Genomic DNA, 12695 nt, shown 5'->3' with positions numbered 1-12695 from the left:
ATGACTTGGTGCCCCTTGCGACAATGGCTCAGGATCACAAACTGAGCTAGGTTGCCATAATTGAAAATGTTTTAGCTAACATATGTGCAGGAAAAGCTACCTAGAACGGAGTTGTAAAGTCAAGGGGACAAGGGGTTTAGCCCGTATTGTGTAAGTCTTGCTAATGCCCAGTGTGCAAGTTCCTCTTCTTGCAGGGAAGTGTATGTTTTATCTAAAAAAGGAAAAACGTGCCATTCTCAGGGTGTAAAGTAAAGTTTGCGTTTCACTGGCGCGTATCTCCTTGTGATGTAAAAATAAACTAAACGAAGGCCTCAGGAGACTCATGGGCAAAACTACTTTTCTCCTTATAAACAGAAGGTGATTTCACAGACACTCTTAAAAATAGAACAACTTTAGATTAACATATCATAATGCAAATCTCATGTTCCTATCACTGAAGTTTGGTTTGCAGACATTTTATCTGCTTTGATTCTGCTATTTCCTCTTGCTTGTTTGCAGCACTTTATTTAAAGTGAAGGTTTTCTATTCCAGTCAAGGTAAGAAGTCTCACTAGGATGTTAATAATTATTGCAAGTCATCACTATTACTCTGCATTCCATCTATGCAAAGAATGTATTTGTTTCCTCATACATCACTTAAATACATACACTTCAGACACTGAAATATGAAAGATGCTGAGGACTTCTCTTAATGACCCACCAATAGTTTCTGTCACCTCTTGGAAGTGCTTTCTATTTTAAAAAATTTTTTTATTAAGACACCTTGAGTTGGGTTTTATTTAATAATGATAATGGCCAGTCTCTTCGTGAACGAAGAACCGGGGAAGGTCTTTACACCCTCCAGCCTGCGCATTGGATTTTTTAGGTGAGACACAGTGTGCGCGGAACTGAGCCCACCCTTTAATCCTGAGGTTCATCTGCTGGGGCCAAGCATGCTTGGACGGTGGCAGCGAGGTCCTCAGGATGTAGATGGATTGCCTTACAGGGCTAACGAGCTCCATCTGCCTGGGGAGGGGCCCCGACCGGGAATCGAACCCAGGTCTCTGCAGTGACAGTGCAGTGTCTTTTCCCCTAGACCACCGGGGGCTCCCTGGGTTTTGTTTATACCATAGGCAATTGCCTTTCATGAAGAGAGATTGTTATTTTGGACCGCAATATTTGTTTATCTTCCACACATGGGAATCTCAAACCAAACTGGAACAGGCTACATAATGCCTTTCTTATGTAGTCAGAATTGGAGGTGGATTTTTTCTAGCAGATGAATAGATTTGCTCCCCACTCTTTGTGATGATCTGAGCTGGAGTGAAGGATTTGTGTCTCAGTTTTTTACCTGATCTGTGGACAATGAGAAATCATGATATACTTCTGAGAGGTATGTGAAAGATGACACAGAAAAGATGTATATTATTACGGGCCCTGAATTTTCTTTATTGGACCTACAAGTACAGTCGAAAACTTTATGATCTGTAAATTGAAAAAGGTCAAACCCTTTGGCTTGTGGAATAACAATAGTAGATAATAACAGTTGATATTGTAAGATGGAGTCTCACCCAGAGCTGATATGCCAACTTCCCACAGTATTCTTTATCTATTTCAGTGGTAATCAGAACCTTATGATACGACCATAAACCATTATCCCATGTGTGCTCTTAACTTGAAGATGGTCACCTTACTACTCTCAGACATAGTTTGAAGATAAGCCTGATTTGTTTGCTTCTTCGAGAGGGACTATGAGGGCATGACACAGCCTGTCACTATAGGATACTTCTATTCACTTGCCATGGTGATTGCCCTGTGATTGTACTGAATTGTTTTATCCTCTTCCATTCTGCATGCAGTTTGTAAGCTAGGGAAAGTTTGTATCATGTTCTTTGTCTGTTGTTTGGTCTGTGGGCCTTAGACCTCAGTTAGTGGTCTTAGGCATTTGTACAATACTGGCTTGTAATCTCATCACTCTTTTATCATTGCTGTATAATGGAGTGTGCACCTAAGCAGTGAAGAGGCAGTTACATCTGGAAAAGAGTACAAAGGTTATGGTTTGTCATTGCAAACTGCAACAGAACCGCACCTTCATGATTTTCTATGAAATAAATAAATATTGTTAATAGCAATATTGTTAATAGTGCCGATACGTTGTAAACAGAGGCAAAAGTAATTTTAATACCCAAAGTTCAGGAATGCAGAAATAAGGTATTGTTAAAATTTAAACTAGGTTACTCTTAAGAGTGTGAAAGATTATTGAGATGGTCAGCTGGCACAAGTCTTTCTCCATCATGCTATTTTATATAGTTTTCATATATTTCTTACTTTATTGAAAACTTCCTTGTGTTTGTTTTTCCAAAACCGTCCTGTCAAAAGCATTGTCAAAGCATCTAAGGTCAGGGTTTAAGGAAATAAAATAGGTGGTTTTCACCTAGGCATTTCCCTATCTGTGTACAATAAGCAGAGTATACTCGATGCTTTGAACCGTGCTCTGTGAGTTTTTCTGTAACTGATGTGTGAAGAATTGTGGAAAAAAATGTTTTGTATTCTTCATTACCCTTTTCCCTGAGGACTGGACAGTAGTTGGTGCTGCAAAGGGAGCAATTTGGTTAGACAAATAATAGCAGAAAGTGAATCCTGTGTCATCTTTCTTTTAAAAGAGAATGTTGCAATTGAAGTTATTTCTAGATTTTTGTTTCATTTGAAGCAGTTCCAATGCTGACTTAAGCTTTTTTAGCTCTGCAAGACCCACTTCCAGTATTTTTGCTTATGAACATAGAGTGTTTCTTTGGCTGTAAAGGTGGAGTCAGTAATTTTATTTCTCAGTTCTCCTTTTAGGAGTATTGTTCCTCAGTTTGTCATGTAAGTGTAGAAGGCTGTAGGAATCGAGGTAAGAGGGCCTGAGGAGAGCTGGCACAGCTCTGTTAAGGGGAATGGTGCACTCATAGAGCAGCATTAGCTAGGGAATCAGTACCTTTCCTAAACACTGGGTGAAGTTCTTTCCTGCTGGATGCAAAGGCTGTGCTGCTCTGGCAGGGAAATTGCAGTGAGTCTGTCAAGTTTGCATCTTTTGTGTGCATATCAGAGAAGGGAGGCTCTCTCAGATACTTAGTGCCACTGCAGTGCAATGCATTTTTAAAATCAGTGGCTACTCCACCATGTCTCCAAGCTCAGCTGCTTCCTTTCATGGAAGGGCTGGAGAAGGGCCTGTTGGCTAACAGGTTTAGATGTGGAAGATGTGCACTTTTTAAAGATGTACAATAGGATTAGGTGTTCCGTTTTACAGAACATTAAAATGCCTGGGAGGCCACTACTGATTTTCCCAGAGATTGGAAGTGGGACTTCTCCCAGAGAGTGCTAGGGCAGGACTTCAGGAGCCTTGGGCACACCTCAGAGAGACACTGTGTGGTCTCCCCATCTGTCGAGAGTGGGCTTGGCTGGCCATGATGTAATGCGTGGGCTCCATTCTCAGCAGACAGTTGTGCTGTCTTTTCCCACTGTACTGCATGTAAATCAGCATGTGACTGTGCAAGCAGAAGTCTGTGGAACATCTCCCTTTCTAGAATAACACTTGAATTCTGCTTCGTTTTCTTGTTTTTGCTCATGTGATTCTGTCATCTTTGTCAGGTGGTGTTCAGCCACCACTGTGACATTTTGGCAATAGTGGTGCGCTCACTGATGTGAAAGCCATCTTTTTTTTCACAGCAGTTCTGCACTCTTAGCTTGAAGGTCCCAAGGTTTTGAGTTCTTTTGGCTGCTTTATGAGTTTGCTGGATTCCCTCCTTTGGGAATGCTCTCTCCTGCAAGCCTCCATCTGGGGTCAGGAGCTGTGTTTGCTCAGAAACTTGCAGCTGTCCTAGTGAATATTGCAGAACTGCACTGTCCATGTTGTCCATAGCTAGGACATCATCCTTTCACTGCTAGAGACTTCCCATTTATGCAGGTAACCATAACACTATTGAGCACAGAGCACATCTCGTGCTTTACTTCTAAAGTGTATCACTTTTGTTGAACTACAGTTTAAAGCTGCTAATTGTATAGTTTAGGGCAGGGGTCCCTCAGCCTAGATGCCATTTCAGCCTTTATTTCTTAATGAAAGTTCTGGAGAAGGTGGTAGAATAAAGTCTTTGGAGGCTGTGCAATTTTGGTTGAATTTTTATACGCTCACTGCAAAACTGTCATCTTCAATTCTGGTAAACTCTGCAGTCCTCCTTTTGGCATGCCAAATTTTAGGCACTGCCTTCAACTTTAATTAGAAAAATCTGCCTTTGCTTGCTTCTGGATGGACAGGGGTTGGAAATGTTGACACTTTTATTAAAGAGTCAGACTGAAATTAGAAGAAGACAATTTGCTAATAAGATTTGAAATGCTCAGCTCTGAAATTTACCATGGGACTAGAGCTGTAACCTCAAATTTGGGTAAACTTCACACGTAAATGGGAAAATTAAATTTAGTCTTACAGGTTTTCCTCGGATTGGTGAGAGAGCACTGCATCATGTCCTGCTGGTTCAGTCTGCATCTGCTCTTCTTAGCAAGCTGGTAACAGTTTTAAAAATGCTTTTGTTCCAGAGCACAGAAATATATGAGTCTGTAGGTAGAAGCTGTCTCTAGAGAATTATGGAAGAAGTCAACTTTGGTGATGATATTTTGTGCTGTGTTATGGCCCCACTATTGTATTTATTCTTTCCCTCTGAAGAGAGGGTTTTTCTTCCAAAATTGTTGGGAAACCTTTGTATGACAGCTCAGGGGGAAGGACTCTGAACACAGGCTTGCAAAATGCCTGAAGGCTGAATTACAGAGTTGCTGTTCTTCGAGCACTGGGGCTGGTATATCCTTAGTTGCATGCATACTTTGCAGGCAGTTTGCTTTCTGCTGCAATGAGAGCAAATGTCTAACCCTATGGAAGCCATAGTGACTTCCTGTACGCATTGTGGGACCTCATTTAAATAAAGGGCTTTCTTATTTTAGGCCTGCTGTTCAGTGTATGCTCCACTTGATCATGTAATTGATCGTGTAATGAGAATGGCTGCAGTTGTGTTGCACAGCCCCTTTCCTTGCCTAAAATGATTCAACTTCATACGCAAAGGTGAACTCCCCTTTTCAAGCGAGTTTGTTTTGGAGGTCTGGTTTTTGTGGTTTTTTATTTTCCATCAACATGCTTTAAATCTGTAAATCTCGACATGTAGTTTGCTTCACTTGAAACTACTCTTCTTTATAGGAGAGCCTTTTGAGAATGAAAAAAACTACTTAAATTTTGGTGGAGTAGATGCAAGTAGGAGTTCATCCACTCTTAGAATTCCTCTGTTTCTGTGAACACCTCGCTGTGGATAGAACTACTGTTCTTTTGAAGTGCTTTATAGCTTCTGACACGAATTACAGAGACAGAGCTGTGGGGTTTTTGTTGGAAAGCTGTGCGTCAGTTCATGCTTTGAATTTAATCTTTTTTCCTGTGATGGTCTTGCCTCTGTATAGGAACCCCTGGAGAATATGACGTGCTGATTGTGTATGCAAGTGACGCTACTGAATGGTGTCAGTACCTCCAGAACCTCTTCCTCTTTACTCGGCACATTCGAAAGCATCGGATTCTGACCTACCAGCTGGAAGGCGAGTCTGCCATCTCCCCCCAGGAGCTGGACCTGTTCAGCAGAAGTCGGAGCATCATTCTTTTGCTTTCTGCAGAGCTCGTGCATAGTTTTTATCTTCCTCACGTCCTGCAGAGCCTTCAGGAAGCTTTATGGCCCCCGTGCAAAGTAGTCAAGCTGTTCTGTGGCGTTGCGGACTGTGACGACTTTTTGACCTTTTTCAAGGACTGGTCTCAGTGGCAGGAACTCACAAATGATGATGAGCCTGATGCTTACCTTGCAGCTGTCAAGAAGGCTATTTCAGAAGGTGAGGTGGTAACCATGAAGTTGTGCTTTCTGGTCAGAGGTTGGAGGAGGGAGATACATTGTTCTTATTTTAACACTGTTAAAGTTCTTTACTAAAATAGAAAACAAAAGCACCTTGTGCAACCCTTGTAAACTAGGAATTTTTACACGCAGATTTTTCTATGCCGGATCAATTGGTCCCTAATTCAGAAAAGTTTACCAATGACTCACAGAGAACTTCTGAGGTTGATGTTGTCATAGGTGCCTAGTTTAGAAAGCAAATCAAAAATTAAAACTTTACCTTTAGTGTTCTGCCTGTAAATATTGTGCCCTGAAATTTATTGACTCAAATTACTGGAAAAATGTCTTCTATGTATTTAAGGAAAAGAATTATCTTTTCCTTCAGACTTACTTTTCTGTCATACCAAAACCAGAATAAGGTTGTCTAATATGTATTCTCTAGCACTGGGCCTAAAATCAGAGATGTAACCATACGGTAACAGATCAGCTTATTACCTATGATGGAAAGGCAGAGATTAATTTGAGAATTGCACTGATGGCCTTAAAAATAATGCAACCAATCTTAAAGTGATCACCTTGTAACTAGCACAGAAGTATTAACAGCTGGAGACTATAGAAGCCCAGTGTACTGAGTTTTAATTGATTCAGAACTTTCTAAAACTCTATAAGAGGGTGTAGTGTTTCTTTCTGTTTCTCTTGAAATGAAGATGGAGAGCTCTGGGGAGTCGTGCTGGTCAAAGATGTTTTTATGACATTGCCATATGTAGGTTTGTAGTATTCTTTGTCAGTCTTAGCACGATTGGAATCTTGCAGTTGTGTCTTGGACTAAGATTTGTCTCTGTTTAGAGGCATAAATGAGGCAGTGCAGTCTTCTAGTGTGTCTAGTGTTTTGTGCATAAAGATGCTTTATGCTGGGATACCAAGTGCAATATCCATGATAACAAATTTATCACAGTAAAAATAATTTGTGAAAGTTGTGATTTTGGCTGAAATGATCCCCCTGAAAGAAGATAATTTAGGGATTATGCTGAAGATGTCATTCTCAGATAACCAGATCACAGCAGATATTTCTTAGTAAATTTTAAAAATCTGCATAAACTGAACTTTGCATCTCCCTTTCACACACCTCTAAACCATCTTGGATTCCCATTGTATAACCTAGAACTAAAGTAGTCTGGCTCCTTTGCTTTCAGTCTGGAAGAAAACAAAAAACAGTGGCTGAACTTTTATACTCTGAAAAATAAAACTGAACAGAGATTAAATTATCTTTTCTGTTACTTTCTAGCAAAAGCAAAAGTTTACTTATTGTATTTCTCCAAACTTGGGTCTAGAGCATGGCACCAATGTTTTATTGATTTTTAAATATGCTGTTCAAAGTTGGGAAGGTTTAAACATCTCACTGGATTATTAGTGTTGAAGTTTTTACTTAACGTGTCTGAGGACTGTTGGAGTTATTTTAGGCCAGACTAGGAGTAAGCTCTCCTGTAGTTGAAGAGTGTATGAGAATACAAAGGGATGTTGATTCTGAAATCTTTTCCCAGAGCCAGCTCTCACCAATCTCTTCACGCTTGCTGCATTTTGATCATCAATTTAGTGGGCTTCCTGTCAGACATCTCTTTTAGGGAAAGGCTCTACAGTCTAACTTTTCACAGGTGGACCTGGAGTCCTTCTCCAGAGGTGCTGTCTGTGCTGCAGGTTAGCACGTGCTGATAAGAACTGTGCTTTAGATTTATGTAAATGGTGTTTTGAAAGGGACATTGTGCTTTGGATTTTTGTTGTTGTTTCTATGTAACAAAAAAACAGCTTATTTTCTATTTTCTCACTTTAATAAGCATACATTGATGTCAAACTGAATTCAGCGTATCTAGAAAATATTTGAACGAGAGAAAAAAAATAAAACCAAACTCATTTGCCATGGAACATGCTGTAGCACGGTGCAGATGGTTTGGCACACAAAGATTCAGAATTTCTGGACTTCTTTTACTGTTTTGAGGGTCCTACCTGATGAGAGCTGTCATCTGCATGCAATGTCAGGTTTTTGATCTGTGCACACCAGAGCAGTTGCGAGGCAAACCATCTGGTCTCACGCTGACTCTTGTGAAGGAAGAACCTAATTAAGATGGGCTGCTTTCATGGCCAAAGTATTTGGATGAAAGTATCAGATTCTGCTTCTGTGGGGGGGAAAAAATGACTCTGTAACTTCTTCCATTGTGTGATTCTACAGACCACCTTTTGTGAATGGCCTCAAATGCAAATGTTTTGATGTTTCCTTTGAGGAGAAGTCAGCCCCAGGTGTACATAGTTCCCTTTTTGGGTGAAACTGTGAAAACTTTCTTCTTGTTTGGTAATAAAAAAAAAAAAATCTGCCTTTCAGTTTGGGTGCAGCCAGTCCCAGCATGAGTGACTTAAGGTACAAGTGTTTGTGACAGCAGACCTCTCCCAAAGAGAAACACAACCTAGCTCTGCTCCCAGGACTTCATTGTTAGGATTTTAGAGGAAGTCAGGAGCTCTTAGAAGGTCTTAGTTAAATCATAGCAGACTGTGAACTTTTCCTGAGTAAGGCAGCTCTCAATTTTTACAGCATTTAGCAGAGAAAGTTTATGGCCATATTTGAAATTATTTGGGTCTGAGTGTCTTTTTCTGGGAAATACTTCTCTTCACATGCGTTCACCAGTACTTCTAATGGCAGTGTCAGCACACACTGAAAAACTAAGCCTGATGCTAAAATGGCTGAACTTCAGCTTCCTAATTGTTGAATCCTGGGCTAGTGGGGCGTGTGAGACACGATACAGTGAGGGCAAATTATGCTGAGGCTGCACACTGGCCCTGCTCAGGCTGTGCTGTTGCTGCTAGCACAGCTGTTGGCTGCAGTTTGTTTAGGGCATCATGGGAACATGACACCCCCAGACATCACATGCTGAAACCTATTTTAATTTTTATTAGTTTGATATGAATTCAGAAATGAGGAAGCACTTATCTAGCCTTGTTGAAAACTGTGTGCTGACACTGACTCTTGCTGTCTTGTTGATGGGGTATTTTTACTTTTACAGTTTCTCAATTCTGGCAAAATACAGAGGGCACAAAGGTTTGCATTTGCAGGCACTCCTGTTATCTCTGGGGAAGTTTTTCAGGTTATGCAATAGCTGTGCTAAGAACATGGAAATCATAGAATTATTAAGGTTGGAAAAGATCTCTGAGATTGAGTCCAACCATTAATCTAACATTGCTAAGTCCACCACTAAACCATGTCTGTAAACATCTACAGGTTTTTTGTAGATGTTCTACAAAAGCGACATCTACAAGTTTTTTGAACATTTCCAGGAATGGTGATCGCACCATTTCCCTGGGCAGCCTATTCCAATGCTTGACCGCCCTTTCAGTGAAGAAATTTTTCCTGGTATCCAATCTAAACCTCCCCTGGCTCAACTTGAGGCTGTTTCTTCCTGTCCCATTACATGTTGCCTGGGAGAAGAAATCAACCCCCACCAGTCTACAGCCTCCTTTATGGCAGAGAGCAGTAAGGTCCCCACTGAGCCTCCTTTTCTCTAGATGAAACATCCTTGCTCAGGATGTCTCTGTACAAGCCAGCTCAGGTCTGGCAAGGTATAGTCACCAGTCGGTGCAGTGACCACTCTGCTACTTCATCCCTCTCGTCTGGCTTGTGATATCACACCATGCTGTGCTATGCGCAATGAGCAGCTGGGAGTCTGTGCCACGCAGTCAAAGTCAGTGACTTTTCTCTTCTTCATGTGTTATCAAAGCTCAGCTGATGTTTCAATTGCTTCTCTTTTTTTCAGCCTCATACCTATGTTGTCCTGAAACATTTCAAATTTCTTACTTTAAAAGCTGATGTTTGCAAAGCATTTATGAATAATCAGTGACTTTGAACCTGTATCCAAACAAACTCTTGCAGGTTGTCGTCTGCCTGAGATTGCTAAGGTGATACCTGAATGTGACAGCAGCTGGGCACTGTGCTGCTGAAGGACAAGTGCAGCCTTGACTGCTCTTGTGCAGTGAAAAAAAAAACAAGAAGAGGAGTACCAAGCAAACTTCTTGTTTGTGAGAAGATTATCAGAAGTGGGTATAAGAAGTTATATGGTGACAGTGGGCAGTTAGAAGGAAGATGAGAATTTTTCTGGAACTCTGTAGATCAGGAAGAGATGGAATATTACTCCACCTAGTGAGGGGCTCACTGAGAGATGCCAGAGACCAAGGCAGTGAGCTTTTTTGAGAGGGAAAGGGCATAACAAAAACCACATAAGCTGTATCATTCTCCCTCCTGTTCATGTCAAAGAACTGAATTCCTGGTTTTCTTCTGTTGCACTGATGAAATAACAAATGAAACTTGAGAGCATATCACAGAATTGTTCAGGTTGGAAAGGACCTTTTGAGATTATCTAGTCCAACCTTTCTGCTCAAGAGTGGTCAGACAAAGCAGGTTGCCTGAGATCATGTCCAGTTGGGTTTTGAATCTCTCTGCAGGTGGAGACTCTGCAGGACTTTACAGCCTCTCTGAGCAGCCTGTTCCAGTGTTTGACCACCCTCAAGAGTAACAAGTGTTTTCTGGTGTTCAGATGGAACTTAATGTGTTTTAGCTTTTGCATGTTGCCTCTTTTCCTTTCAGTGGGCACTATGGAGAAGAGTGTGTGTACCTCTTTTTCACGCCCCTGGTGGTCTAGAGGGTAAAGGCGCTGCGCTGTCACCGCAGAGACCTGGGTTCGATTCCCGGTTGGGGCCCCTCCCCGGGCAGATGGAGCTCGTTAGCCCTGTAAGGCAATCCATCTATGTCCTGAGGACCTCGCTGCCACCGTCCAAGCTTGCTTGGCCCCGGCAGATGAACCTCAGGATTAAAGGGTGGGCTCAGTTCCGCGCACACTGTGTCTCACCTAAAAAATCCAATGCGCAGGCTGGAAGGTGTAAAGACCTTCCCTGGTTCTTTGTTCAGGAAGACTGGCCATTACCTTATCTTATCAAGATAAGATCCCTCTGAGTCTTCTTTTCTCTAGGCTGAAGAGTTTCAGCTCTTGCAGCCTCTCCTCTTATGAAAGATCCTGTGGTCCCGTAGTCATCTTTGTGGTCCTGTGCTGGAATCAAGCTGTAAAGATAAAGCAGCCTCGGAATAGGCTACTTGGAATTTAAGGTCAGGTTGGACAGATACATAAGTTGTGTTCTCAAGTGTGTCTCAGCCCAGAGGGATGAAGTTGTAGTATGCAGGAGATTCTCTTCATTTTGTAATTATTTGATTGCTAACTTTTGCTTATAGCTGCCATTTAGGGCTAAATTCATAACGATTTTTTAAGTTTGGCAGGAACTTCCATTTGGTGTTTACTTCTGGCTCTTAGTGCTCTGTGGAGGAATATTTTCTGAGTAGTCCTATCTCAGATACATACATTCAGCATTTATTTCTGCCAACTTATTGCAGTGGCCTTGGAAGACATGAGGTAGCATGCAGTCCTCCCTCCATTGCCCCCTTTTTATCCCTCTTTGAAGGGGAAAAAGTAAATGAATTCTTAAAACTATATTTTTTTTCTGTTGTGTTGAAGCAGAAGGATATGCTTCACTGACCCTGCTCTTTGAAGAGGAATGGGTGAGGTATTAGTCAGCCCTCTGGGTGCAAATGAGAGTCCACTTTGTTATATGGGAGCTCGGCAGCCTGGCTGGTTCTCACTGCCTGCCAAGGAGAGGAAACTCTGACACCCTTGCACAGGAGTTAAGGTTAAGAGAACATGCTGGTAGCATGCCTGTCATTGCAGATGCTTGTGTTGGTATAAATGACAGATGCCGGAAACACAGAGACTTCAGAGATCTGGTTAAAGCAACTGGAGAACCCTTAACTAAGTCCCCAAGTGATACTGAGAGAAATGTATGAAAGTCCTTATCCATCTGTAGCAAATGGGATCAAGCACTTGGAGTAGTCTTCCCAGCTGCAGGATGGATGAACTGTGTGTCATCAAGGTGTTTCATAAAGTCCCAGTTTATGCACATTAAAAGCAGTACTTCATGGCTTGTCTTTCATGACAGTATAAAATTCAAGCAGTGCTAGCATAGGTGCATACCAGGTTTCTCAGCAGAGACAATGAAATGATAGCCCAGAAATAGTAAAGTACAGAAACTGGTGTGGTTAGGAAGTGTCAGGCTATAATAGTCTTCATGCACATCATAAATACTAGCATTTCTCTGTGGCTTGTGGTTCTGATAATCTTCTCACAGATTGCTTTATGGTAGTGTCTAAGACCAATTCTTGATATCTGCCAGTGTGAACTGCAAGGCTTTAAAACACTTGCCCAGTGACCATCACTGATCACTTTCTCTCAAGTCTGGAACAGCTGCAGTGGTTTCTGAAAAATCTTTGCAGAAATGTGTGGTCAAACCAAAGATGCTTTACAGAGCAGGTCTGAAGAGATCTGTGGAACAGAATTCAGGTTGGTTCAAAGACCTTTGTTGTGCACTTGGACAGTTTCTTGTTTCCAGGACTGCATTTTGTAAAATTTTCATGGCTGTTTGTTATTACCTCAGAAAATTTTTGACGTGATTTTCAAAGGTGACTTGAGAATAACAGTGGATCTTGAGTTTCCCAGGGGGAAGTTTCATCAGTGGTGTAGGCTGACCTTATCATGGAGTGCTGCATAAAAGTGGTCTGCCTCATTCTTCACCTTTCATCTGTCTGGAAGATTTGGTGTGGCATTGGACTACAAGGGTGGTATTCCAAGAGAGACTACATGAAGGAGAGGGAAGGTGAGACTGCCCTTTCAGTAGTAATGTGGTCTTAAATCTACTGAAACCACCTGTAGAACCACACCTTCAGTCAAACAGTGATCTCCTCATT

General features: G+C 41.6%; 1 protein-coding gene across 4 annotated transcripts in view; it reads left to right on the top strand.

Moving 5' to 3' along the window:
* The window catches only part of PIK3AP1 (phosphoinositide-3-kinase adaptor protein 1), a 46247-nt gene that overhangs the window by 4864 nt on the left and 28688 nt on the right, over positions 1-12695 (top strand). For all 4 annotated transcript variants that reach the window (XM_027878049.1, XM_027878047.1, XM_027878046.1 and 1 more), the window contains exon 2: positions 5454-5870. Coding sequence is in view for 3 of the 4 variants with exons in the window: in XM_027878047.1 (XP_027733848.1) it covers positions 5454-5870 (417 nt within the window). In the remaining variant the exon portion in view is untranslated. The remainder of the gene's footprint in view (positions 1-5453; positions 5871-12695) is intronic.

Source organism: Empidonax traillii, unplaced genomic scaffold (genome assembly GCF_003031625.1).
Source record: "Empidonax traillii isolate 1590-97213 ecotype Southwest subspecies unplaced genomic scaffold, ASM303162v1 scaffold38:size1800464, whole genome shotgun sequence".
NCBI lineage: Eukaryota > Metazoa > Chordata > Aves > Passeriformes > Tyrannidae > Empidonax > Empidonax traillii.
The sequence above is the reverse complement of the archived record's forward strand: the minus strand, read 5'-3'. Positions and strand labels throughout refer to the sequence as shown.